Here is a 27,891-nt window from a genome sequence, read left to right as displayed (position 1 = left end):
TGTAAAGGAGCTTGCTGTTTGAGGTGTTTAAAGGATCTTAAAGGAGCTTGGTGTGTGAGGTGTTTGGCTCATGGTTTAAAAGGGCCAATAAATTAACTATAATTTGTTCATTTATTGTTGTTAATCTGGTTTGGCTGGTGGTTTGGTGTTAATCTGGTTTGGCTGGTGGTTTGGTGTTAATCTGGTTTGGCTGGTGGTTTGGTGATAATCTGGTTTGGCTGGTGGTTTGGTGTTAATCTGGTTCGGCTGGTGGTTTGGTGATAATCAGGCTCTACCCTCCCACACATCAAACCATGACTATTTTACATGGTGTTGGTCTGAAGTCGCACAAAAGCGCTGATCTAAAATCAGTGTTGCATTGTTCTCTCTCGAGTTGATGGGGGACCCTGGTGTAAATAAGACAAAAGTCTTTCTCTGGTCTGCATCCCCTTAACAATTGCGTGTATTGAGCTGTACTGTACCCATTCTGCAATCTGTTAAATAAAGTTTTCAATCAATCAATCCTGAGGCTGGCGCAGGGAGAAGGGAACCAGGACCGCTGCTGAGACATGACCCCCCGCTGTGCCGGAGCCCCCCCCGCCACCACGAAGCTGGACAGGGTGACGTCGCAGGCCGCGCCGCACTCCAGGGGGATGGGCGAGAGGCGGAAGTGACTGAGCATGTCCATGACGGAGGGGAAGCGCAGGTGCTGCACGCGGCACTGACCCCAGTCCGTCAGAGACAGCCGCAGGTGCTTTGCCTTCCCCTGGTAGTTGAAGGTGAGGACGTAGTCCCCGCGACGCGTCTCGCTCTGCCGCACCAGGAAGACCCCGTGGCCGACCAGCCCGGAGCTCTGCACCAGGTGGGCTGCCTTCACCCTGGAGATGGGTCCGTGGAACCAGGGGTAGGAACTAGTGGTCTGCAAGGGCCTTGAAATAAAGCCCGAGCCCTGCCCGAGCCCTTGAACTTCAGGCCCTGCCCGAAAATAAGCCCGACTGTAAATAATATTTTAAGCCCTAGCCCGCATGAAAACCCGAAAGAAATTATTATTATTATTATTATTAAAATATAATTTTTTTTGTATTTGTTTTAAATATTCGAAACACGGTTTTATATGAACGTAATAAATAAACAAAACGAAGAAGCATTTCGCAATGCCGTCTCTCCCAGTGCTCGCTTATATAGACTGACTCACACATCAGCCTCAAAACGTATTGAAGGCTATAGAATCTTCTTTGACACACACACACACACACGACACACAATAGCCTACTCAGTCAAACAAACAAACAGAAAACAGAAATCAGATTTCGAGCAGAGCAACAAAACAGGTAGCGAGTCGCGACCCAGCAAATAATAAACATATCACTCACCACGACGTCAGCAACGCGTTGAACACCGTTAACAAAACCGGCTACATACATCCCAAGAACAAATTAAAACGTTCGCCAACTGGCTATATTCCAACACAACCAATCGAGTTGAACTTGTCCCCCGAGTTCTTCTCCCTGCGCGCTGCAGTAATTACATCCAAATGTTTCTCTGGCGCAAAAGAGAAAGTGAATCTTAAAACGAAGGTTATCATATAACCCTAGTTATATGAGAATTTTTTTTTTATTTTAAACGCAATAAAAAAAATAAAAAAAATAATAAAAAACGGCGGTGCCCGGGCCCGGCCGAGCCCGAATTATTTATTAAAAAAAAAGCCCTACCCAGCCCGAACCCGCCGGGCCGGGCCGGGCCCCGTCGGGCCTGGGCAAGGTTGCAGTGCACTAGTAGGAACACAGGAAGTGATCCATCTTGTGGTACACCTGCTCCGGAGGGGCAAAGGTCACCGAGCCCTGGCTTCCTGACTCTGAGCTCCCTCTGCGACTGGCTGGAACAGTGCTGTCAGTCGAGGAGGGGAGGGGCTCCAGGTCCACACTGCCAGACCTGTTGTTGATACATTCTTTCAGCTCAGTGGTCCAAGAGTTGACCTGCTGGTCATTGTCCGTCTCAAATATCAGACTGCCTGGATAGTGATTAACCTTTAGAACAAATGTGTTGATGTTGTCCGGCATCTCCACCCGGTTGCAGCGCCGCACTTCCTGAATGTCTGAGCAGCAAGCAGTCAGCTTCAGACTGGAGCCCTTTGGAGGATCATAAAGCTCCAGCTGGTACCTCTCCCCTCCGCCTCCGCCTCCTGCCAACGGGTCCCTGGTCCTCCGCACCAGCAGGCGGCAGCGTTGCCAGCGGGGCTGCGTGTCGGAGAGGGTGTCGTCCACCAGCAGGTACCTCAGCTGGCCCTCCTTGCAGCAGCAGCTGCTGACCTCCTCCTCGGGCGCAGCACACTGCCGCTGCGTAACCGCCGGAAGCGATCCAGGAAGTGAGAGGCCGCCGTCGTCAACGGCGACAGGGGGGGCGCGGCTCTGGAGTTCAGGCGAGAGGAGGAGAACGTGAGAGGGGACAAAGAGGAGGAGGAGGTGAGAGGGGACGAAGAGGACAGGGGCGTCACCTCCTCGACAGCCACGCCCTCTCCGTCCCCGTCGGTCGCCGATGAGCCACCATTGGGACCGGGGTCGCTAGGAGACAGGCGGTCGCTAGGAGACGGGTCCTGGGGGGAGGGGGGGTTGGGCCTCTTCTGGAACAGCCGTCTGACACTCCTTCTGATCTGCGTGACGGAGAAGTGCGTGACCTCGTGCGCGGCGGGGGGGAGCGAGTCCGCCGACGAGGAGGAACAGCGCACGCTCCCCTCCCCCTCCTCCTTCTCCTCCTCGCGGCTCCCGCCCCCCCGCAGCGCCACGGGGTCTCCCGCCGCGCAGCGCAGGGGCCGCTCCTGCTCCCGGGCCACGGCGGCCGGCTCCGACTTCAGCGGGGAGAGGACGGCTCCCCCTCCTCCTCCTCCTCCCGCCTCCCGGTAGTCCAGCGCCCCGGAGGAGAAGGAGGTGAGGCGCAGCCGGGCGCTCACGGGAGGAGGAGGAGGCGTGGCAGCGCTGGTCGTCGTGGTGACGGAGGAGGAGCCATCCTTGTCCACCTGGCAGCAGAAGTGCTGCTGGAAGAGGAGCGTGAAGTGCTTGGAGAAGGTCTCTGGCGGCAGAGCTGCGGCAAAGCTGCGGTAGTGGCCGGCTAGCTCCCGGACCGTGGCGATGGCGTGCAGCTCCCTCCAGCCTCTAGGGGGCGGCGCTGCCACGCCCGGGGGTCCCCCTCCTCCCCCTCCCCCGACTGATGTGGTGGTGTTGGCTGGACGGATAGTGTTACCATTCATTGCAGTAAACAGACCCTGAGAATCAGGTTCTCCGTTCTCTGGGACCGGTGGGGACCTCCTCCTCCGCAGCACGTCGACGACAAACCAGACGGTTTGGCTTCTTCTCCTTCTCATAACGGAAACTATTTGTTGGCGCGGTGGTGCTTCTAGATAAAGTAACTCAACTCAAACGGACTCCCCGGTGGCCGGTGTGAAAACCAAACTAAAACACGTTATTATTATTATTATTATTATTATTATTATTATTATTATTATTATTATTATGATTATCTGTAGTACCGGAGGTTGTTGTATAGTAGCGTCCTCCTCTCTCTCATGGTGGAACATTCTAGAACATTTGTGATGTCACAGTATGATGTCATAATAGAACATTCTAGAACATTCTTCCTTTCCTTAGAGCAATATTTTTCTCCACGTCAAGTGGGCATATGAGCAACACGTTGCTTGTGATGAAATTTGCGAAGGAGATGAGTGTGTGGCCCATCCCGGCTTATGTAGGTAGGCGGATGGGGGTGTGGCCAGATGAATGCTGGCATTTAAAGGTACATTTGAAATTTATTCAGTGTGCATACGCTGAAGCGAGATTATGCATGAAACGCTGAGCGTGAGCTAGTGTGGCACAGAACACACCATTGCTTAATTGTAGATACACCAATGAGGTTTAAAAGCACTATAAAAATGCAGCAGGTGAGTTCACCTGTCTTCAACCAAAATGGAAGGAGAGTGAAGTACTGTACAGAGAAAGTGAAAATATACAATACATTCACCAAACACTATACACAAGACAACCAATGATGCAGACTGATGAAAATATAAATGTTCTCTCCATATACCCAAATCAGTCAACATGTCAACATGGAGAATCACAACAAAAAATTATCTTGCCAGATCCAGCTAGCAAAGAGATAATGTCTAGTATTTTCTGTACTCTATTTAAATGTTTTCTATTTTTGTTTTACTGTAATTTTAACCTGTACTGGATACAGTATTTTATGTTTGTCTGATATTTGCTGAGCTTACAGTGTTATGCACACTGTAGTAGCATGAGAACTGGGACATGTTTTGTTGTGATTCTCCATGTTGAAATGTTGACTGATTTGGTTATATGGAGAGAAGATTTATATTTTCATCAGTCTGCATCATTGATTTGGGTATATGGAGAGAAAATGTTTGTTTTCATCAGTCTGCATCATTGATTTGGGTATATGGAGATAAATAAATTATATTTTCATCAGTCTACAGCATTGGTCTTGTGTAGTGTTTGGTGAATTTATTGTATATTTGCACATTCTCTGTGTACTTCACTTACAGTACTCTAATCACTGAGAAGTAGAATAGCTAAATGTGTTTTAGGTTAAGCACAGCAGTGTGTAACTGGTTCAAACAGAATTAAGTTATATGAAACGTGTGTTTCATATGGTAACAAAATGTAGTTTTTATAAATTAGTGTATAGTTTTGACAAGAGTGTTTAATTTAGCAAAGGATCTGAGGTGTTCTGATAATTGTGTGTGTGGTTGTGCTTGTGTGTAGTGTTTTGAAACACAGGGCCCTGTTTTCAAAATTGTGCTTAACACATTCCCTGCCACGCTTATATCCATCAATGTATGATCACTGCCACCAGTCTAAGCCTATGGAGATGTTTACCTTCTTTGCAGGGCTATAACTTTTTAAATTGTATTGCTAAATTGACATTACTATGGCCCATTCAACATCGATTATCTATAGTTCAGGATGTAGGAACGTTATACTTTTTCATTCATATATTCATACGAAAATACCGTCTAGAATATAAATATGTTTTTATCGTTTTCTGCAGTAATTCCTAGAACGTGAGCTATAGGCCTAAATGCATATATAGATTATCAACTGCCGTTTGTTGGCGATACACGCTATATTAAAAATTTCAACTGTACATGATCCTAAACGTTATGACTTATTATGCGCGGATGAACGGGGGGGGGGGGTCGTTTATAATTCCGTGATCGTCAGTAAATGCTTTATGTAGTATGGGTGATATATTGATCAGAGCAGTTTGCATTGATAATAATAAACAAACAGGCTGAAAGTAACGTCAGCGTCCTCTTACCATTCGCCGATGAGACTGGAGGAAAAAGATCCAACTTATTTGACGGCGATCTCCTAAATCCATTTCCGGTTTGTATAATCATAATAAACGCCCAAATCGTATCGATTATTGCGTTATGGCAGCGATCGCTACAAACGGATGTGTGTACAGTCCCACAACAACTCGCCGATCATCCACCAGGCGGCAGTATTGAAGCGTTGCAGAGTTGTGCAGGCTCCCACTGCATCAGACCAGGCTCCGTGAGGGAATTATGAATAACATGGCGAAAAAATTAAATATGATCTCAATAACGTTGTACGCTGTGGAATGGCAGAATTCGCATGAACTTGAAACACGTCGTAAGCCGTTTCCGGTGGTGGATGTGTTAAGCAATAAAAAAAACTGTATTGTGTGTTTCATTATATACATATGTCTCAGTCTTCTCATAAAAGAAATATTAGATTTTTGGGTATTTTCCTGCCTTTGGTCCGCTTTGCATTCACATCTCAAATGAACCGCAGCAGGATTCACTTGCAAGAGTGAATGAGCTTTCACACCACCCCAAACCAACCGGACTATCCGAGGAAATTAACCAGGGTTCGATTAAAGCTTATTATAGTTTATCACAGTATCATGAGCATGTCTGTCAGTGGACACTGGACATGGGTATGGATGGCTCCAGGTGCTGCTGCGTTAAAGTGCACATCTTCAATACCTATACTATTTAAAAGCACAGTGCAGGACACACTGAAAGGTTATCGCACCTCAGAGATGGCAGTGGACATGTATGACAGGACAAAGGCCCTATGTAATGCCCTTGGGATTGAGGAACATACTACCAGCCAAAGGAGGAAGCAGAAAAGGATGGACGAGTATGTAGTTGAGTCATCTTGTGGCACAAGCTCAGACCTCAGCTCAGGAGATCAGCTGAGACAGAGATTGTTCTATCCAGTCCTTGACAGAATGCTGCAAGAGCTTGAGAGCAGGTTCTCATGAGTTGGAGAACAACTTATGAGAGGCAGATACAGGCATGTTATCCAGCCTCAGACCAGTTTCTCTCAGTGGAATTTCTGCAACCCCTCGCCACACATAACAATATCCAACTACTGCCAGAGGAGATCACAGTTGCAACGTGTGTCCTGGCCAGGACAGGCAGAGATGCAGTCCCTACTATCCAAAGTGTCTTTTCCCTCCTGGATGATAATAATAATAATGCATTTGATTTATAAGGCGCCTTTCAGGACACAAAAAAAAAAGTACAAATCTGTGAATGAAAGAATTATAGGATCAAATGAAAACTACTTACTAAAAATGGATGTTTAAAAGTACAAAAAAACAACCAAAAATACCAAACACTAACAAACATTCAGCACAGACAATGGGGATGCTGCCATCTTAAAAAGAAAATAATAATAAATAAAATGTAAAATTTTTTTTTTAAAGCTCCGGGGCTAGGAGAAAAACATCCGGGGCTAAAGCCCCGGAAGCCCAGGGCTAACAACGCCACTGGTGCCTTGCCTACCGTTTTGCTGTGGAAAGGTGAGTGTCCTCAACGTCTAGCTAGCTGTTCTACTGAATGTTAATATTGAATCAGACAATATTGAATACTGAATGTTAATATCAGACCATATTGAATACTGAATGTTAATTCAGGTTGACAGTTGACATCATTTGACAGTTGACAGGGGGCTGGAAAGTTGATTTAAAGGGGACATGCATTATAAATGCCTTTTTTCTGTGTTTAGCATGGTTTTATAGTAATACAGGTTAGTATCAATGGGTCTGTGTCTCTAATTACCATATTGACTCATCAGTCTAGTCTCGAGTTCACGAGATCTTCCCTCACTCAACTAAACTGTTCAGATTTGACAGTTTCCGTGACGTCGACATAGCATTGATCTGCAGTATCCCCTCTATGGTTGTAGTGCAGGGTCCATCCCCTCTATGGTTGTAGTGCAGTGTAACCCGACACTTCCTCAAACGGGTTTTCACAGGCAGAGAACGAGCGAGAGGGAGAGAGAGAGAGAGAGAGAGAGAGAGAGATAGAGAGAGAGAGGCACGGCGGGAGGGACTGCAGAAGTGTGTGTAATGTGTGTGCGCCATCTCTCTCCCTCGTCAGGGACACACACATACACAAACTTGACTGCATGTGTGTCGGGGACGTAGGCATAGTGTAACTTGACACTTCCTCAAACAGGGTTTGACAGGCAGAGAACTAGCGAGGAGAGGGAGGGAGGGAGGGAGAGAGAGGGATGGATAGATAGATAGATAGATAGATAGATAGATAGATAGATAGATAGATAGATAGATAGAGAGAGAGAGAGAGAGAGAGAGAGAGAGAGAGAGAGAGAGAGAGAGAGAGACGGCGGGAGGGACTGCAGAAGTGTGTAATGGATATATGAAAATGTGAGTCTCTCCCTCTCTATCTCTCTCTCTCTCTCCCTCTCTTTCTCTCCCTCTCTCTCTCTCTCTCTCTCGAACGCAGTGAGCGCTCCGTAATATGATCATGATCATTATGATCGACTGGAATAAAAAATTATAATAATAGGTTTACTACTTACATACTGTAGTTGTCTCCTTAATACTGTAGTTGTTCATTAATGTTACCTAAATGTCATAAGTGAATTATATAGAAACAACTCACCAAAATTGACTATTGCACAACTGATTTGACAAAAAAAATCCACCAACCATGGCATTTAGGGCGCTTTCACATATAGTTTTGGTGGACTCGGTGTGGTTCTGGTGGTGAAGTTGCAACATTGTTGCATTCGTCATTTGGTTTGTCTGCATTCACATTGCAATTTGTCAAGCGCACCAAACTTTCTGAACAATGTCACGCGGTCGAAAAGGGCGCTAGTCTATTGGACACAATGGAGAGTGGAAATCCCTCCCCTTCAGGAAGTGAAATCCCGAAAACACAAACAGCGCAAGAAGCGTGATAGTAGCAGAGACATTGGCATTGATCCATCATTCGATAATATACCCCTTACCGCCATCCTCTCGCTAAACAACTTGTACACCTCGTTGTTTTTGTGAGTGCCCACAAGCAGCTGTTTTATTTGGTCTTCTGCCCATATGTTGATCAGGGCTTTCACTTCATCATTCGCCCAAGTCTGTCCACGAGACATGTTTACAGTGTGCTTGTTTTGCAGTGAATGCCGAGCACCGCGGTAATAATAATAATAATAAGCCGCTGTTTTTTTCTTCCTTCTACCCAAGATGCACAGTTTATCAGGAGACATGTTTACAGTGTGCTTGTTTTGCAGTGAATGCTGCATGCCGCGGTAATAATAATAATAATAATAAGCCGCTGTGTTTTTTCTTCCTTCTACCCAAGATGCACAGTTTATCAGGAGACATGTTTACAGTGTGCTTGTTTTGCAGTGAATGCTGCACCTATATTTGGTCCGCGGTAATAATAATAATAATAATAAGCCACTGTGTTTTTTTCTTCCTTCTACCCAAGATGCACAGTTTATCAGGTGACTTCCTATATTTGGTCCGCGTTTGGTCCGATGAAGCGAACCGAGACCTCTATGTTTTTTGGCGGACCAGAGTTCGCGTGTTTGGTCCGAACTAGAGTTCGACTGTGCATTCACACAAACCCAAAAAAGCGGACTATCGAATTCTGGTCCGATAGTCCGGACCAAACAGCTCTGGTGTGAAAGCGACCTTAGTGAAATTATGCTACTGCTCTAGGGGCTGAGCCCCCCTAAAGGCCTGATGCTAGAACCGCCCCTGGTCTAAAAGATGAAGCGCAAATAAACGTACTGCTTACTTATCTTTTGCATTAGTGATGTGCCAAACGGATCATTTCAGTGAGTGAGCGATTCGATACACGCTCACGACAATGAACCGATTCCCTATTTCGACTCACGGTTCACGGATCATTGACACTTCCGGAGCCAGCTGCCGCATTCAGACTATGATGCGCGAGCGCGAAAAAGATTTGGCCGATGTTATACATACAATTACATACAATTGTTAAGGGGATGCAGACCAGAGAAAGACTTTCGTCTTGTTTACATCAGGATCCCCCTGTTTACATCAGTAATCATCTGTAACATTTAGAATTGATTTCAAGGTCCTCCTCCTTATATACAAAGTATAAACATTGCGATCATCTACTATTGAAGGTTCCAAGCCACAGTCTAAAGAAAATTAGGGATGCAGCCTTTGCTAACTATGCACCAAAGTTATGGAACACACTACCTATGGAAATTAGGGAAGCTAGATCTCTTAATATTTTCAGAAATAAGCTAAAAACGTACCTCTTCACCATAGCCTTCTAATACACCCCGCTGTTGATTGTACTGTAGCACTATTTTACTCTGGCCATTCTATTGCATAATTTTACTATCTATTCTACTATTCTATTGTGCAAACCAGTCAACTTACAAAAAAGGGGGGGGGGGGGGCGTGAACCGACTCATTGCCAGACGTGAGCGATTCGACTCACGCTCACGGCAATGACTCGGCTCTTATGAACGAGTCGCTCATGACCGACCCATCACTATTTTGCATGCTGCTGGTGGCGGTAGTGACAAAAAGCGCGCTTCAGGCTTGGGGACGACAACTCGCTCCGCCCACCAACCAGTTCTCTCATTTAATTGACTGCCAATGACAATTCTTCAACGCTTACTGGCAGGGACGCACGTCAATCACGTCGGAGGCGTATCTCTACCCTTAACCATTCAGCGCACACCCGAGTCCCCTCAGAGAGAGAGAGGTGTCACCGAACCCGATCCCCAGTTCATCACCCGGCTAAAGAAGAAGACGGCGACAGGTGAAATGGAAGAATCTACCGAGCAAATGAGACCCCTCTTGCGAACGGTAAGTGCCCACTGAGTAACGGGTCATTTGATTTAGAAGTGACGGCCGTCCATTCATCCTTGTACGTCGTGTTTTTGGCCCCTCTCTTGAACCGCTGCGAAGGAGAAGGGATGCTTCGGTTTCCGACCCCCGGCGACAGCTATTGTTAGCCGGCTTTCTTGTTATTATGACACGTGGCGACGGAATAAGTCCCATTCAACGCGTTAATACAGGCTAAATAAACTTCGACCAGAAACTTTGTATGAGTTTGTTTTACCGACTGCTTTTATTTGCTCGGCTCCTCTCCATTCACTGCCTTCTTCTCGATATAACGTGAACCTATAGCTAACGTAGCTAACCATTAGAACCCATTGGGCAGGAGGCACGGCTACTACGGCAGACCGACCTCCGACCCTGGCTTAGCCTTTGTTTTCATTATGTCCTCGTCTGTATGGTTTAATTTAACTTAACATTAGAATGTGTGCCTGATCACACGCGATGATACACGTAATCTAAAAGGAGCTCAGTTTAGCTTGGGAAGATTACTTATGTCATGTTATGATGAATTGAAAATGGGGGACCCTGATGTAAACAAGACGAAAGTCTTTCTCTGGTCTGCATCCCCATAACAATTGTGTGTATTGAGCTGTACTGTAATGTACCCATTCTGCAATTTGTTAATAAAGTGTTAAATCAATCACTTAGCCAAGTTTAATTTGGCTAAGAGACAACAAAAAAAGTTGTTGACTAGAAATACGAGAGTGTAGTGCTGCCTGTCGCAATATATTGTTTTATTTATTGGTCTACTCGTGTTCTTGGTCACAGTGCTGAAGAGAGAGGACGATTAGCCTATTTGAACATGTGTTGAAAATATAGCAGCTCTCTGGTGTTGGGAAGTAATCGGAAACACTTTAGTAGCCAAATCCAAAGCTTGCCAGAGACGGGCTTTACACCCGTATGCACTTTGCAATACATATCAGACACGTGCCTTACAGGTAGGTATTTTTGTTGTTTTATACATGTGTGAGACTAGGGGCCCACTTCCTGTTTTTTTTGGGCGTAACTTTACAGTCACAGATGAGGTGATGTAGTGAGTCAACTGGAAATAGTACTCCGACTACCTTAAAAACCACTGGTTGGAAAGCAAGGTTTAAAACAGCCCACTGCCAGCCTCCCTGCATGCATCGAGGATAGAGAATCTTGAGAGTTGTGTCTGTCTGAGGAAACCTGACCCCTGGCCACCCTGTGAAAGGGAATTGCCACTGCCGTTGTCCCCAGGCTTGGGAGTCAATGCCTTCACTGTGACATAAGAGAACCCTCAGGCAAATCAACTGTCTGATGCCTAATGAAGTCTCCGATCTCATTAACCGTGCCTCCGTCATAGCTTTGGTCTTGAAGAATACCCGATTATTATCCTGTCTGTTGTGTCGGTTAGCCACATTGCCTGGATGTTTTAAACTTGTCTTCAGTTAGAAATCAGCCACTTTGCTAGTGCCATGCTCTTCCAGCCTTGCTGCTTTTTCACATTCCATCTTCAGGGCTACAATAAACTGACCCTGTACCAGTAGAGGAGACATTGCGGAGGAGGGTGCAATGTGACAATCTCCCTCTAGCTGATCAATGCTTTTTGTAGAAAGTAAGTTAGTCATCACGCTGCCTAGGCCAGTGTCTGATTCTTGTGACATGCATGGCTGCTCCTTCTATACATCTCCCAGGGTCATACCAGGCAGGAATGTGGTGTCGTTAAGTGGTCGGCCGGTCTCTCATATTTAACCCTCAACTGTGACCCCTGCTGACCTCTCTACTTTTGCATTATTCTCCTGAATGTGTTTACAACATTTACGGAGAGCCCCCCCCCCCTTTTTTTGGTTTTGATTGGATGTTTACACAAGGCCAATATGCCTCCTGAAAAAGTTGAATGGCCAGATATGCCTTGGATGTACAATGTTTAGCCTATAGGCTAGTTGTTTACTGAGATCACTGCTTGCCAGTATGGAACTAATGGATCTTTTCTAGTTTCAAACTTTGATCAGTGAGTGAGAGGGAGATCGGAGATTAGCTTCAGGCATTTATTACATTCCCAGGGAGTTTACATTTGCCACCACATGATCGCCTCGGTTCTCTGATCTCGATGTTCTTACAAGAGCTCTGTCTGGCACCAGTTACAGTAACCCCTCTCTTGCCTCTTAATGTAAAAGAAAAACAAAAGTGGGGGATATGGTAGGAATGTCCTGCTCCCAGGTGGTGGTTTGTGTGTTGGCTGTTATTAGTTTATGAGTTATTTAATTTGCCTCACAGTCTCACAGATGGTTATCATGATGCAACGCAGCCCTTTTCACAACCCTCACATGGCCACCAGGAGCCACTGCTCACCATAGCTATTACTGTACTGGATACTGTATAGGTTAATATGAGAGGTACAGGTGGGTGTAGAACAAGGCTCACAATTACTAACTCTAATCCTAGACCCAAACTACAATTTCACTCATCTTAAGCGAACAGGAACAGCCTCACACCCCCAAAATGTGGTTGAATATGAATTCAGCCTTTTTTTTTTTTTTTTATCATCCCAGGACCAGACCTATATCTATTTTGTACCTGATTTAGGAATTTGTCTTAGTCCCCAAAATGTATTCGAAAAGCCCACAGATCTTTCACATCATTGGAAAGAGAAACGCGTCGAATCACGACATCCCTATTGATTATTCCCACCCCTAGCGAGTGGTCCGTGTCTCTCAGCGCACCATGTGCCTGTTCTTCTGCTCTCTTGTTTACACCTTGGTCTCTGCTTTCCAAGGCACCAGCTTGCCTCCACACGGCACTGGCTTTCCTTACTCACGGAAACGTACTTGAGGTGTGTGCCAGCCAGGAGAACCTTTGCCAGAGGGCTTTGTGACTCCTGCTGTCTACCTCTTACGAGGGACTGAAATAGTGTTTTGAGTTCAGCCAGTGGTAGGCTGTTTAGCCCAGGCTATTAAAGGCTCACTGAAAAGAGACAGTGTGGACTGGGAGTGAGACTGCTTTACGACACTCGTTGGCCGCTCAACATAGTTCTAAATGCTTCATTACATAGAACGAGCGCCCCTGTGTAGGTCCAGTAGCACAATTCAACTAAAGTACCAGGATAGTAAGTAAGTTAACTTAAAGTAACCCTTCACTCACAAATGGAGGCTGTACAGGAGCCTATAGCATATGGATGGTGTACACAATGGAGAGCCTGTTTGTTGATATTATTCTATACAGTCCTCTTGTCTCTGGAGATGAAGTGTACTTTCACCAAGTAGCGGAATATTAAAGCACAGGCTGAGTCCATAAGCCTTTAAGTGCTTTTTTGTTGTTGTTGCGGAGGCAGTCACTGACTAGGCCAACCACCAAGAATGTGAAAAATTATACCATTGTGTGTTCCCATGCCATGTGCTTTCTTTGTCGACTTACTCAGAGAAAAAAATCTTTAATTAATTTCACTTTTAAAATAATTTAGTTGAGAAGGCCTACTCAACCAAGACCGCAGTATTTTAATGTTTGAAAGCAGAACATATTTGTAGAAGGTATTTTTATAACGCTATAAAGAATGGGGATTAGAGAGATCTGATTCTGTGTAGGCTTATTCCTTCAGCTTTGGCTGGTCTCTTTCTTTTGTAAATCTTGTGTCTCATACTATTTCTAGCAAAATTTGGATTTGCAGGCTCATCCAATTACAGGAAAACGTAAGATAACCCTGATTAATGGTTTAAGCTGGGACAGAGAGAGGACTATAGTCGGTGGAGGCTTGGTTGTGTGAACCTTCCTCTGGGTAATCTAATGTAACACGGTGTAGCCTGCAGCCTAACCATAGAGCCATTTACCTTACCACAATGAATGATAATAGAGTCTATAGGGCTGGGTATCTGCACTGGTGATTACTCAATTCGATCTTCGATTCACAAGGTCCTGATTAAATTTGATCTTGATTTGATATGGATTCAGTTAGGCGCTGGTTTCAGGGGCCCAGCATACTGCTACTGTTGTCAAAAGATGTAATTGATCTATCTCCGGCGCCGCCCTCTTTTCTACATCCTCCTATCACAACTGTTGCTTTCCTCTGACACATACCCTCACATGACCCCATACACACGCACTCGCATACACCCCCCCCGTCCATGCTCTTTCACCCACCTACACCTACCCTGATTCCTCCCCTCTACCCCCTCCTCATCCCCGCCTCTGCATTTCATTGACTTTGCACTATGGTCATGTTGCATTGCTATTTGCACCGCTCTATTACAAATACATCTGATGTTATTCTACCTCATTCAATGCAAGTTTGCAAATATGATAGTTGTCTGTTCTTTTTATCTTATCCATAGCTTTTAATCTTTAGCCTTGCTGTGTTTTTATCTGATGGTATGTCACCCTACCACCCTCTTCCCTCCCACTCAGTTTGGTGAAGCTGTAGCCCTCCATTCGTTTTCATATGTTAATGACAAATACAATGGCATTTTGATCAAGAAAAGAGGGGGGTTTTCCTTGAGGGAGTGTGAGATTTGGTCAATTTGGTGAAACTAGTGTCTACTGTAGTGTGTCTATAGTAGTTCAGCAGAAACTTGGCACAAGGCAAACTACAGACATCTGCATGGCGGGAGGCGCGCTAGAAATTACAAAACAAAAAACATACATTTAAAGATTAGTCTTGGGATTCTAAGATTTGATTTCAAATGATACAATTTGATATAGATTTTTCTTTCCAATATTTCCCCCCAACCCCAGTAGTCTCTGAACTTGTAACTAACTCCTATGTTTAAATACCCCCACTTTGCCTTTTCAGCTGGCAAGAGTGTGTTTTCAACTCCCGGTCAAGTGGTGCACTGCTGATGAGTTCATGGGTTGATCCAGCCTGAGGGCTAGTTCAGAATGAAACCTATTGTCAGTAGTTGGTGGCCATCTGTTACATTAGGCTCTTGGTACTGCGTAGAGCCCGACCAATCAGTCAGATAGGTGCCAAATTAAAACCTTTATTTACAGAACATAATGCAGAGAAAAATGCTTGGGGTAATTTATAAATGTTGTCATCACAGTTTGTCCAACAGAGACTCTATTGTTTACATGTAACGTCATAATCCGCAGTCATTGTTTACAATACTCTTAACTCTTTAATTGCCAGACCCAAGATATCTCGGGTTAACTCGCCATGCGTTTGGACGCCACACCCGAGATATCTTGGGTTGTGGTCATTTTTTCTTTTATTTGATATTTGTATTCATCCACTGACCTCGGTGTTGCCATAGAAAAGGATTTTGAGATTGCCAAAGTGCAATACAGGCCGCATCCTGCCAGATGGCAGTGTCGCCCACCCTTTGCCCGCCCACCGCCTCGGACAGTCCTTCATACCAGCGGCCATCAGGCTCCACAACAGTGGGCAGGGACTGCTGCCGGACATCCAACTAGAACTAATAGGAACCCAAAAAGGACAATAACACAACCTTATGCATACTGCACCTTATGTGAATACTGTGAATACTGTATATTTTTGTTGGATAGTAAATTATAACACTATCTTATGCATACTAGGCTTGGGCGGTATAATTTTTTTCATACAGTCATATAGGGGTGGACGGTATAAACGGTATACGGTATAAACGGTATGAATTTGCTCTACGGTATGGATTTTGCCTATACCGTGTAACCGGTAGTGCAGCTCTAAAATAGCAATGACGTCATGTAACCACTGCGCGACTATTTCACTCGCATTTGCCCCTAAAAATAGATAGAATTAGTCATAGATAATAGATATGTGCGAACTGGAAAAAGTTATTTAGGAGGCTTCGCGCAGTGGGCGTGCCAGCCCCTCCCGCACGCATGTAAACACGGGTCTTCTAGTGGGACGGGACGTCTCCCTGAGCTAACGTTAGCTTAGCTACCGTTACAAAATGACCCAGTCAACTATTCACTTTTAGTTTAATACATGATGAGGCATTGTCTAACCGAACGGTATCTAGTCGGCCAGCTACCGATAGCTCCTGACATCAACAAACGCTCCATCAAGTCTAGTAGAGTAGACGTGTATGATAGCTCCGTTAGCCGTTAGCTCACGTTAACGCAAGTAAGTTCACCGTTCAAAACGAAATGTCCCATTGAACTAAATAATTCACTGAGGCGTTGTATTAACGTTATATATCCGGCTAGCAGTAGCTACAGATAGCTCCTGATATCAATGTCTTATAACACTGATTCGATGCGTATTCGAGCTGAGGGCTTGATGAGCACAGTTAAGTAACGTTATGCCAATAGGGTCCAGGTGCAGCGCCGGAGAATCCTGGCCGTAGCTCTGCTCGAGGCTACTCGAGTAGCTGGAGGCTACTAGAGTACACACAGACAGTGGAGCTTGTTGCGTGGTGGCGATGTCTCGCAGATAATACAAGTACAAGTCTAATTATATAATATATATATTTTATAAAAAAAATATATATATATATATATAAAATAAAAAAATTTTTTTTATCAAAAACGATGATACCGTGATATATACCGTTACCGTCTATGCTTCAAATTATACCGTGATATAAATTTTAGACCATACCGTCTACCCCTACCGTCATACCTTGCTGACATCACACCCCGGTATGGGTATTATGACGGTATGACTTCCATCAGCGGGGGGGGGGGGGGAGAGAAGCGGAGCTAAGTTAACAATATACTTGTTATCACCATACATAATGCTTATATGAAACACGTTGACATTAGGGCCGTTCTTTCAACCTAAAAGTGCACTTTCTTCAACCTCTAACCTAAATTCCTTAGCGACCCGTGTTACCAACGTCGACAAATCAGCGAGCACTAGGGGTGGACGGTATGGTCTAAAATGTATATCACGGTATAATTTGAAGCATAGACGGTAACGGTATATATCACGGTATCAGTGTTTCCGTTAGAATAATTTTTTTTGCCTGATAGGCAGGCTATATAAATGACATCCTCAAGGCATGTAGATTTATAATATTTTAACTTAAAACTAGGCTACTTTTGCGTATAAAGTCATTATATTCCAAATAAAATAAGTCCAGAGTCCGTGCTGCTCCCATTGCAAACAGCCGGGCTGGATGTTGGATTTTGCTAGAAGCATAATGTAGCCGCAGAGCCAGCGGCGCTTTCAGGTCTGGTCACAGCTTTCAGCCGTTGGGTGGGGGGGCGCTGTTGAGCGGACCTGACCTGAAAGCGCCGCTGGCTCTGCGGCTCTGCAGCTGCATGCTATTCGCAAATCCACTGCTGCAGCCGTCCTCCCGGCTCCCGCTTCAGCCGTCGTTATCATAACACTACACGCATATCATAATGTTTACAGCAAACTGTAGTTGATCACCAGGTATGTTTTATTAACGTAGAATAATTCATATAAGAAAAACGATAGGGACATCTCTTACCTTTCTCCACTGGTTAAAAATGCCAGGAACTGAAATTGAAACTTGCTGTGCGCCGTGGTGATATGTGTTTATTATGAAATGACAATTGCGTGTTGACACGCCCACTGCGCGAAGCCTCCTAAATAACTTTTTCCAGTTTGCACATATCTATTATCTATGACTAATTCTATCTATTTTTAGGGGCAAATGCGATTGAAATAGTCGCGCTGTGGTTACATGACGTCATTGCTATTTTAGAGCTGCTCTACCAGTTACACGGTATAGTCAAAATAGACCAATGTGACTCTCAAACTCGCAACAGTAGTACACAACTACACATACAGACGCACAAAACTGATTCTGCATTGATTAAGTGATGATCAAAACCCAGCTTAAGCCATTAAACCCCTGTAGTGAATCAGAATCACCGAAGCCAATACGCACACACACAGTCGAACTGGAACGCTTTACCAAACATACACTCCCGGCATTCATAACGCGTACGTTCATCTTCCATATGCTTAACCATAACATAACTTACTTACCGGTACCCAAACAACGTGTCCCAGAGTCCACATTCATGCACGAATCCATTTCAAAACGTTAGAAAAATGCTCCTTTTCCCGATTCCTCAATCATCCAATGTCTGGAAGTGGACCCATGGTCCATCCATTTGACCTTAATAAACGGACGGCCACCGGTCCATAACCGCATTCTATAGAAGAATAAGTCGTGCAGATTAACACGCATGCGAGCTGAAAGACCCACAGGAACACGCGCGTGGTTCTGCTGAGCTCTGACAGGGGGAAAGACAGACTGCCCTGCCCTCTGCTGGCACGTGGTGTGCACTACAAGCAACGCATCTGATTTGGCGCACAGTCTGTGATGTCACACGGTATTGAAAATCATACCGACGGGATTTCGAAATACATTTACATTTAGTAATTTAGCTGACGCTTTTATCCAAAGCGACTTACAAGTTCTGTACGACAAGACAGCAAGAAGGGTACAACTTCTTTGAAGACTTTGCGATCTTCTTTGAGGAAAAAGTGGAGAACATCCGCAGCTCCTTCTCCCAACCCCCACCCATTCCAAATGCTGTATCGAGAACCTCATCTTTCACTCTGTCATCTTTCTCTCCCATTACAGAAGCCGAGACCCTGACACTGGTAACGTCGAACCGTCCGACTACATGCCAGCTGGACCGGCTACCCTCCCCACTCCTCCAGACCATAGCACCAGACATCCTCCCATTCCTAACTGCAACCATCAACTCCTCACTCAACTCGGGGGTGGTCCCCACCTCCCTAAAACAAGCCAGAGTCACGCCCCTCATAAAAAAACCATCCCTAAACCCTACCGTCATAGGCAACTACCGTCCTGTCTCTCTTCTCTCCTTCCTTTCTAAAACATTTGAACGTGCTGTATCCAACCAACTTACTGCTTATCTCTTACAGAATGACCTCCTAGACCCTAATCAGTCAGGCTTCAGGACTGGTCACTCCACAGAGACGGCCCTCATTGCGGTCACAGAGGCACTTCACTTAGCAAAAGCGAAAGGCCTCTCCTCTGTCCTGATTCTCCTAGATCTATCTGCAGCCTTCGACACAGTCAACCACCAGATCCTCCTCGCGGCCCTCGCAGGAATGGGAGTGGCTGGCTCTGCGCTGACATGGCTGTCATCATACCTCAATGACCGCTCCTACCAAGTGTCATGGAGAGGGACCCTGTCGGCCACCCGCCCCCTGCGGACGGGTGTCCCCCAGGGCTCGGTTTTAGGACCCCTTCTCTTCTCCCTCTACACTAAATCACTGGGTAACATTATCACGTCTCATGGCTTCTCCTACCATTGTTATGCCGACGATACTCAACTCTTCCTCTCCTTCCCTCCCTCAGATATCCTCGTCTCTGAGCGGATCTCGGCCTGTCTGTCCAACATCTCCGCCTGGATGACGACCAACCACCTCAAACTGAACCTAAGCAAAACAGAATTGCGCCACCTGCCGGCCAAATCCTCCCCCCTGACCGACCTTTCCATCACAGTCGAGAATGCAGCTGTGACCGCGTCCCCGACCGCCAAGAACCTTGGTGTTGTCCTCGCCGACCAGTTGAACTTCTCTGCTCACATCGCAGCGACAACCAGAACCTGCCGATTCCTCCTGAGCAACGTCAGAAGGATCCGCCCCTTCCTGACAAAAGAAGCCACCCAACTCCTCGTCCAATCAACAGTCATCTCCCGCCTCGACTACTGCAACGCACTGCTCGCTGGCCTCCCGGCCACTGCCACTAAGCCTCTTCAACTCATTCAGAACGCAGCGGCCCGCCTGATCTCAAACCTACCGAAGTCGGCCCATGTCACCCCACTTCTTAGGGACCTGCACTGGCTCCCCATTGCTGCACGAATCCGCTACAAGGCCCTTGACCTAGCATACCGTGCGGCAAAGGGAACCGCTCCCGCCTACCTCCGGTCAATGGTCTCTAACTACACACCCTCAAGACCCCTACGCTCTGCATCTTCTGGCCGCCTCAGACCTACTCCTATCCAAGCTCCGGGAGGGTCATCAAAGAGAAGTCGCCTATTCTCAGTCCTTGCCCCACAATGGTGGAATGAACTACCCACCCCAGTTAGGACAGCCGAATCCCGTCCAATCTTTCGCCGTCGACTAAAGACTCACTTCTTCAACCATTATCTGGAGAAAAAAAAAATCGAACCCTAACTAACCATACTGTCATGCACTTGTCCTAATAAACTAACCTACACTGTCCTAATAAACTAACCTACACTGTAGCACTCAACACTTTGATGAACATTGTTACTCAGCTGAGAGTTGTGCCCTTCCTGATGGCTTGTCGTACAGAACTTGTAAGTCGCTTTGGATAAAAGCGTCAGCTAAATGACTAAATAAACTATCAGCTGAGTAAAAATGTTCATCAAAGTGTTGCGTGTTACAGTGTAGGTTAGTTTATTAGGACAAGTGCATGACAGTAAGGTTAGTCAGGGTTAGATTTTTTTTTAATAGAATAGAATAGAATAGAAATACTTTTATCCCGTGGGAAATTTGACACTGCAAATCGCTCAACATTTAAACATTTAGACAGGACAGGTCACAAATTAGAATAATAACACAAATCAAATCAAGTTGCCTAGGATAAGACTAGAGTAAAATAGAATAAAATGAAATGAAATGAAATAAAATATACAGAAATAAATACAGTAAGAATATACTGAGCATGGGGGAAGCAGTGTAAACAATTTGGTCAATATAATTATAATTTAAATCTAACTAAATGAAATATATATTCCAGTATTCACAGTGTCACAAGGTGCAGTATGCTTCAGTAGGGCTGGGCGATAAAACGATAACGATAAATATCGCCATAAATTATTTCCTCGAAATAAACATGAAACGTGGTCGCAAAGTTTCGATATATCGATTTTCCAAGTTTGGCTCCGTTCACCCTCGGCTCAGCACACTCACTAACAACAACCAACGTTACGTGATGACGTGCTTACGCACCACAGCTCCAGATGTGCTACTGTTTTGGTTTAGGACTCAAGGCTAGCTAGGATAATTAGCTTGCACGGCGCTATTTTATATATTTACGTGCCGAGTATGTATGTGGCGTGAATTCTGATGCCACGGTTATAGTAGTGTGTGGTATACGGTGGACGTCGTTGCAATGTATTGCGGTGGAACAGAGTATTTTAGGGATATTTAATAATTTTTTTTTTTTTTTTAAACTTACATTTTTATTTTCATTTTTTCAACAACATACATAGACAACATTCATAGACAATACACAGTACATAAATTAAAACAAATAGACAAAAAATGGGTAAAGAAAAAGTGTGACATGGGTCCTTCAGTCCCTTCTACATTTGCATTATTTATTTACATTTTTATTCATTTCCTTGTATCCTTTTCAAACCTCTGTGATGTCGTTACTTCCCCTCCTGTATTCTTCCCATTTTCCCCATTTCCATTCAAACTTTTCTTCTTGCAGCCTCAGCAGATGTGTGATTCTCTCCATTTCCTGTATCCCCTCTACCAACTCTATCCATTGATCCTTTTGTCGGCACTTCTACCTTGTACCACAGTTTAGTTAAAGCTTTCTTGGCTGCCACTATCAATATCTTAATCAAATATTTGTCTTCCCCTTGGATTCCTTCCTGTGACAGATTCCCCAAATACAACACTTGGCCTCCCTGGGGTATTTCGTATCCTATTATTTCATTTATTATCCCTCCTATCTCTTCCCAGTAGTGCCTTATCTTCTGACATCCCCAGAATATGTGTGTATGGTTCGCCCCTTCCTGTCCACACTCCCTCCAACATGTTTTCTTTGCTGGTGTGTAATTGCCCTGTATTTCTGGTGTTATAAAGTATCTAATTATATTTTTCCACCCAAACTCCCTCCATATCCTTGATCCTGTGTTTGTTTGTTGTCTTACATGTGTCATACCATTCCTCCTCCGTTATCTCTATTTCCAACTCTCTTTCCCACTTTTCTTTCACATACAATGTTGTATTTCCCTTACTGTCCATTATTGCCTGATATAGTGCTGATATCACCCTCCCCTTCCGTCCTTCGTATGACTTTACCATTATCTTAATTACCCCATTCTGTTCTTTGTCTCTATCTTGCTTTATTTCTTTGTTATAGTAGTCCCTAATCTGTAAATATCTAAAGTGGTCCCTATTCTCTAGTCCGTATCTTTCTTTCAATTTTTGTAGAGTCTGCATCTCCCCTCCTTCCGTCATCGTGCACATTGCTGTTATACCCCCCCGTTCCCACCTCTTGAACCCATGATCTTCTATCCCTGGTCTGAATTTGTTGTCGTGTGCTATCCATCTCAGTATCTTAGATTCTTTTTCTAGCTTGTATTTCTTTACTATTGTGTTCCATATGTTTATAGTGAATCTGGTAATTGGATCTAGTAGTTGTTCCTGTCTTCTGAACAGCTCCCTATCTCCTATCAGTGTCTGCACTTTGAATCCCTCTCTTTTGGTTTCTATATCTTTCCATTTGGCCTCATAGTTCACATTGCACCAGCATGCTACTGTTCTAAGCTGTGCTGCATAGTAATAGCTTTCTAAACTGGGTACTGCCATCCCTCCTTTCTCCTTTGGTAATTGAAGAGTCACATATCTGATCCTTGGCCTTTCCCCCCCCCAAATTAATCTTGATATCTGTCTATCCCATTCCCTAAATTGTTTTTGTGGTATTAATATAGGTAGGGATTGAAATAGGTATAGTAACCTTGGTAATATGTTCATCTTAATGATTTCGATCCTTGAACTGAAATCTAGGGGCATCACTGTCCATCTTTCTAGATCTCTCTTGGTTTTCTGATTTTTTAGGGATATTTAATTAGTACATTGTCATGGGATACACTGCTCGCTCTGGCTAACTGCTAACGTGCGCGGACTGATGACGACATCAACTCGAGACATTCGCAGCAGAAAAACAAGTCTATTAATAGCCCGTCCATCGGCGCCGGGCATAAAAGTTAATTAAAATATCGACGATAATTATCGATATCGAGTTATATATATATTATCGCGATAACGTTTTTGGCAACATCGCCCAGCCCTATGCTTCAGGTAGTGTATTGTCCTCCTTGGGTTCCTATAAGTCCTAGATCAATGTCTGGCAGCCGTCACTGCCCCCTGTTGTGGAGCCTGGAGGTTGCTAGTCGCGGCCTCCTGCCACTATTGAGCTGCCGCTCTGTGCTCAGTGATGCAGTGAGGCACAGTGATTCATTATATAGTCTGATGGCTGTTGGAATGAAGTACTTCCTGTGCCGTTCAGTGCTGCATTTGGGTAGTGTGAGCCTAGCACTGAACATGCTCCTCCTGTCAGCCAAGTCTGTGTATAGTGGGTGGGTGGAGTTTTCCCTGATGGCCTGGAGCTTAGCGAGGCTCCTCCTCTCCGCCACCCTCGCTAGAGAGTCCAGCTCCACCCCAACCACGCTGCTGGCCTTCCTGACCAGCTCATCCAGCCTGGTTGTGTCCACTGCCCCAGCAGGTCACAGCGTACAAGAAGGCGCCCGCCACCACCGACTAATAGAACATCCTCAACATCCTTGTACAGACATTGAAGGATCTCAGCCTTCTGAGGAAGTAGAGTCGGCTCTGGCCCTTCTTGTATAGTGCTTCTGCATGTTTTGACCCGTTCAGTTTGTTGTCGATGTGCACACCGAGGTATTTGTACACCTCAACCATGTCCACATCAACTCCCCTGATGGAAACGGGGGTCACAGGTGCACTCCTCCTCCCCAGCTCCACAACCAGTTCCTTGGTCTTCGCCACATTTAGCTGCAGGTGGTTTTTATCGCACCATGTGACAAAGTCCACTACCAGTTCCCGGTATTCCCTCTCGTCACCGTCCTTTATACATCCCACTATCGCAGAGTCATCAGAAAACTTCTGAAGGTGGCAGGACTCTGACCGATAGTGGAAGTCGTTGGTGTAGACAGTGAAGAGGAAGGGAGAGAAGACTGTCCCCTGCGGGGCCCCGGTGTTGCTGACCAGTCTGTCTGACACACAGCTCCGTAGGCGCACGTACTGTGGTCTTCCCGTCAGATAGTCCACAACCCAGGACACCAGGGGGGCCTCTACTTGCATCGCCTCCAACTTCTCACCCAGTAGCCCAGGCCTTATGGTATCAAAAGCACTGGAGAAGTCAAAGAACATGACTCTCACAGTGCTCCCCGGCTTGTCTAGGTGAGTGTAGGCTTGGTTTAGCAGGTAGATGACGGCATCCTCTACCCCCAGTCGGGGCTGGTAGGCGAACTGGAGTGGGTCTAGGTGGGGTTTGGTCACCGGGCGGAGTTGCTCCAGGACTAACCTCTCCATGGTCTTCATTATATGAGAGGTTAGAGCCACCGGCCTGTAGTCCTTGGACATGCTGGGACGCGGGCACGGTCTGGTATACCGTCATACAGCCCAAGCCTAATGCATACTGCACCTTATATGATACTGTGAATACTGTCTATTTCATTAGTTAGATTGTAAATTATATTGACTTATTTGTTTACACTGCTTGTGTTGTTTTTACTACCTGTACCCCCCCCCCCCCCCCCCCATCCTCCATGCTGCTATGATGCCTGAATTTCCCCAAGGGGATCAATAAAGGAATATCTTATCTTATCTTTGAAACCTTATATCTAACTCTGTGTTACACTCAAATGTCTCTGGGCACTATATTTAGATGGAGCCGAGTAAGTCGCTTCATCCGACTACTTCGAAACACATCTGGCACACTCGATCCATAAGTTGTGCCAAATTATGTCCGGGACCAGATGGACACCAATACTGGAAATCGCGATCAGACAATGGGAATATTCTTTTTGAAATACCACAGGTAAGGACTATCTGACATCAATTTCAGCTTGATCCAACAATGTTTTCATATCCATCCAGCTGATTGGCTTCTGTAGTGTTCAACACGAATGCTGTTACTGGCCATCAAAGCATAAAAAAACATATATACCTATATTATATACGGTACATTTGATTTGGAAATAGTAGCATGTCCAGGCAAGAAACGCCAATGCTTATAGTAGAATTCACGTTGCGCCCGGCCTATATCTCGCTTCCCAGGAATTATCCCGGATCACTCTGAAATTATACTTATATTCACCACGGGATGACGCGCAAACGTATGCATGAAAAAATATCTCTTTTTTTGCATCTTGGACGGAAGAAAGTCACTGTCAAATGACCATACTATTGTCCCCATATCTATAATATAGAATATAGATATAGCTCTCCAAACATAGTGACGCACACTGAAAATATGTAATGGAAGCCTGGCACTAGGGCTGTATCGAATGCTTCGAAGCTTTGATCATAATGTTGACATTCGAATTCTAAATCAAAATTTTTTTGTGTGTCTATTCAATCTGTTTAAATCAATGGGGGTTTTCTTCACAGTTGCAGTTAAAGATTAGGCTACACTAATATTATACTATAAGACGTCACCATCACTTTCATACCAACCGTGCCCTTATTGGATTATTTATGTTGACGAAACTGATATATTCATTAAAGAAAGTTGATTTAATAAAAGAAAAAGACATTTAATCAGATTAATCACTTTATTCAAATTGAATTTATTTTGAAGAATAAAAAAATAAATAAAAAATTCGCTCCAAACCTGGACCGCTGGAATAGGTGGTTCCGGGTGCGTGCCAGTGGGAGTGGGGGGCGTGGTAGTTTACTGTAATGCTTTCATGCTTGCTTGAATTTTGGGCAGATAAAAACATACAGCAACAACTGGACAATACCCACAAAAACTATATTTATGGGCAATTTGGCGAATTCAGGCCTCAACCAAACAACCATGTTGAGCCTCACGGCTCGGTGCATGAAGCCACGTTACAAGCACAAGACTTCCCTGGCTCGCATTAGGCCTGGCAATTTTTTTGCCATTGCTATGTCTACTATACATTGGTTTCTTGTTCGAATGCATTTATTTCTATAGACCAGTGGTGCCCAAGCAGTCGGTCGTGATCGACCGGTAGATCAATGACATGCAATATAATTGACGCAAGCAATGTTAGCTGCTAACTAGTAATAAATAGGCTAAGCTAACTAGCATTAGCGTTAACCCTAGAAAACGCTCAAAGCGGACTCCACGACACCAGTTCCATTTGTGAGAAAAGGGGGTGTGTTGTGAAGGATCAGATTAAACCGAATATATATATTTATTTATATATATATATATTTAATTGTATTTGTATATCGTTTGATATCCCCTGTATATTCCTTGTACAATATGCACTGAATATCCCTTTAGTCTACTAAACAGCCCATAATAGTTTCATTCTACCATTGGACGATAACCTGGCGCCAGGTTGCCATACCCCTAGGTCCAAGTTCAATCGTGCCGCCCAACATGTCGTGGCAAGCCCCGGTTCCGCGCAGGAATATGTCGGGCGAAATACGAATGGTACTATTTGTTCATAGCGCATATATATATGGCGCAAGTAAAGTAGAACTTCCTTTTAGTCCAGTTCTTTACCCTCCAACAGAGTGACAGACGCGAAGCCTCCCCACGACGCACGTGTGGTGTAGTAAGGCCTACTTGGCCTCAGAATAGGCATTGAGATATCGTGTAGATTAATAGTTGAATAGTCATAGTTTGGCACTATACCGTCGAGTTGGACGTATTCTATTAAGCTAATAATAGTCTATTTATGTATGGTGCATCGTTCGGTTAGAGTTCTAAAGTTATCAGTACCCCCATCGTTCCTGACGTTATCTGGACGCTTAACCAGGCTGGGCAGACCCCTAGTGGTGCTTGCATCCGAGGAGCTCCGGGCCAGGGCGACCGGACCTGTATATTGGATTACTCTACCCGGACGACGGCGAGCCTTCCGCGGCTTGGATTATGCTTTGGGTGCTTTGATTATTCCATGGATAAAGGCCAACACTGCGGAGTGTTGGAACTACCCCCCGGAGAGGACTCGAGGTGAGACGGCACTCTACACCAGTGAGGTCGCCTCACGTCTCTCCGTTGTGGACCGGCAGCTACCGTCCACAGAGGGTCCAGCTGTGTTCGTCTGCGGACCGAGGTTCTGTGGGCACCGTGTTCAAGACTTTGAATTCTCCCAAGAAATCGTCGGCCAGATGGGATACCGCCAGCGGCTTCTCTAACCCCCCCTCCTACTGTCTTACAACCAGCTGGACCCCCCCCCCCCTTTAGTGTATCCAGCTATAATCATTTAAGTACCATCGCTATCGTTTCCTAAATATTCCAGGTTGTATACTTACTCCCTGCGTAACCAGAGATTGGACATTCAATGTTGATTTACCTACGAATACTCATTTGCCATAAAAGTGCATATTTCAAATCATAAGTGTAAACAAGTGAACGTTGTATATACCTTTTGCTATATTAAACCTTCGATTTGGTACATTTGTGTGGATTCGTTTCATCAGGTGGGAAAGTGTTCATCATACTTATATCATGTACTGGATGGCCAGAAGTTAAAGTACAAGAGGTAGTGGTATTAAATATCATATCTAACAATACAGTCAGGGAATTGTACCCCTCAGTTACAGGGTGGGTTATATTGACATGGCTTGACAACAGAGGTTCAAATATAACTTCATATTTATTGGTTATTCGTTTCTTTATATCAGCATCCAGTTTCCACCACCGTATGTTAAACTTCCTGTGTTGACGTTTGAGCGTGACATCATTGCCTACGGCAAGCTTACCGTACTTTTCGGACTAGTACTATTCGTACTTCGAATAAGCTGCGGCTTTCCCCCCCATTTTTCGACCCTGCGGCTTATATAACGGTGCGGCTAATCTATGGATTTTTACAGCTAACGGTGCGCTCCCTCAGCTCTGTGACCGTCAGATCAGACTCCTAAATCTGCTGCAGCAGTGCACGCCT

At 45.0% G+C, this 27,891-nt stretch overlaps 1 protein-coding gene and 1 pseudogene across 4 annotated transcripts in view; one reads left to right on the top strand and one right to left on the bottom strand.

The window, feature by feature from the left end:
- Positions 1-497: 497 nt before the first annotated feature.
- Positions 498-3,223, bottom strand: LOC311226497 (annotated as a pseudogene). The gene is made up of 2 exons: positions 1,753-3,223; positions 498-890 (listed from the first exon to the last, which is right to left on the bottom strand). The product of its transcript is annotated as an uncharacterized misc_RNA (transcript).
- A 6,803-nt stretch (positions 3,224-10,026) lies between these two features.
- The window catches only part of LOC311227517 (sodium bicarbonate cotransporter 3-like), a 144,158-nt gene continuing 126,293 nt past the window's right edge, over positions 10,027-27,891 (top strand). For 2 of the 3 annotated variants that reach the window (XM_084313212.1, XM_084313211.1), the window contains exon 1: positions 10,030-10,125. In XM_084313212.1, coding sequence (XP_084169338.1) covers positions 10,084-10,125 — 42 coding nt within the window. In that variant the 5' untranslated portion in view covers positions 10,030-10,083. Of the gene's footprint in view, positions 10,126-27,891 lie in introns of all 3 variants that reach the window. The other variant, XM_084313213.1, reaches the window with a different exon arrangement.

The sequence above is a fragment of the Notolepis coatsorum genome (assembly GCF_963971535.1).
Source record: "Notolepis coatsorum genome assembly, chromosome: 4".
Lineage (NCBI taxonomy): Eukaryota > Metazoa > Chordata > Actinopteri > Aulopiformes > Paralepididae > Notolepis > Notolepis coatsorum.
This window is presented reverse-complemented; position numbering and strand designations above follow the sequence as displayed.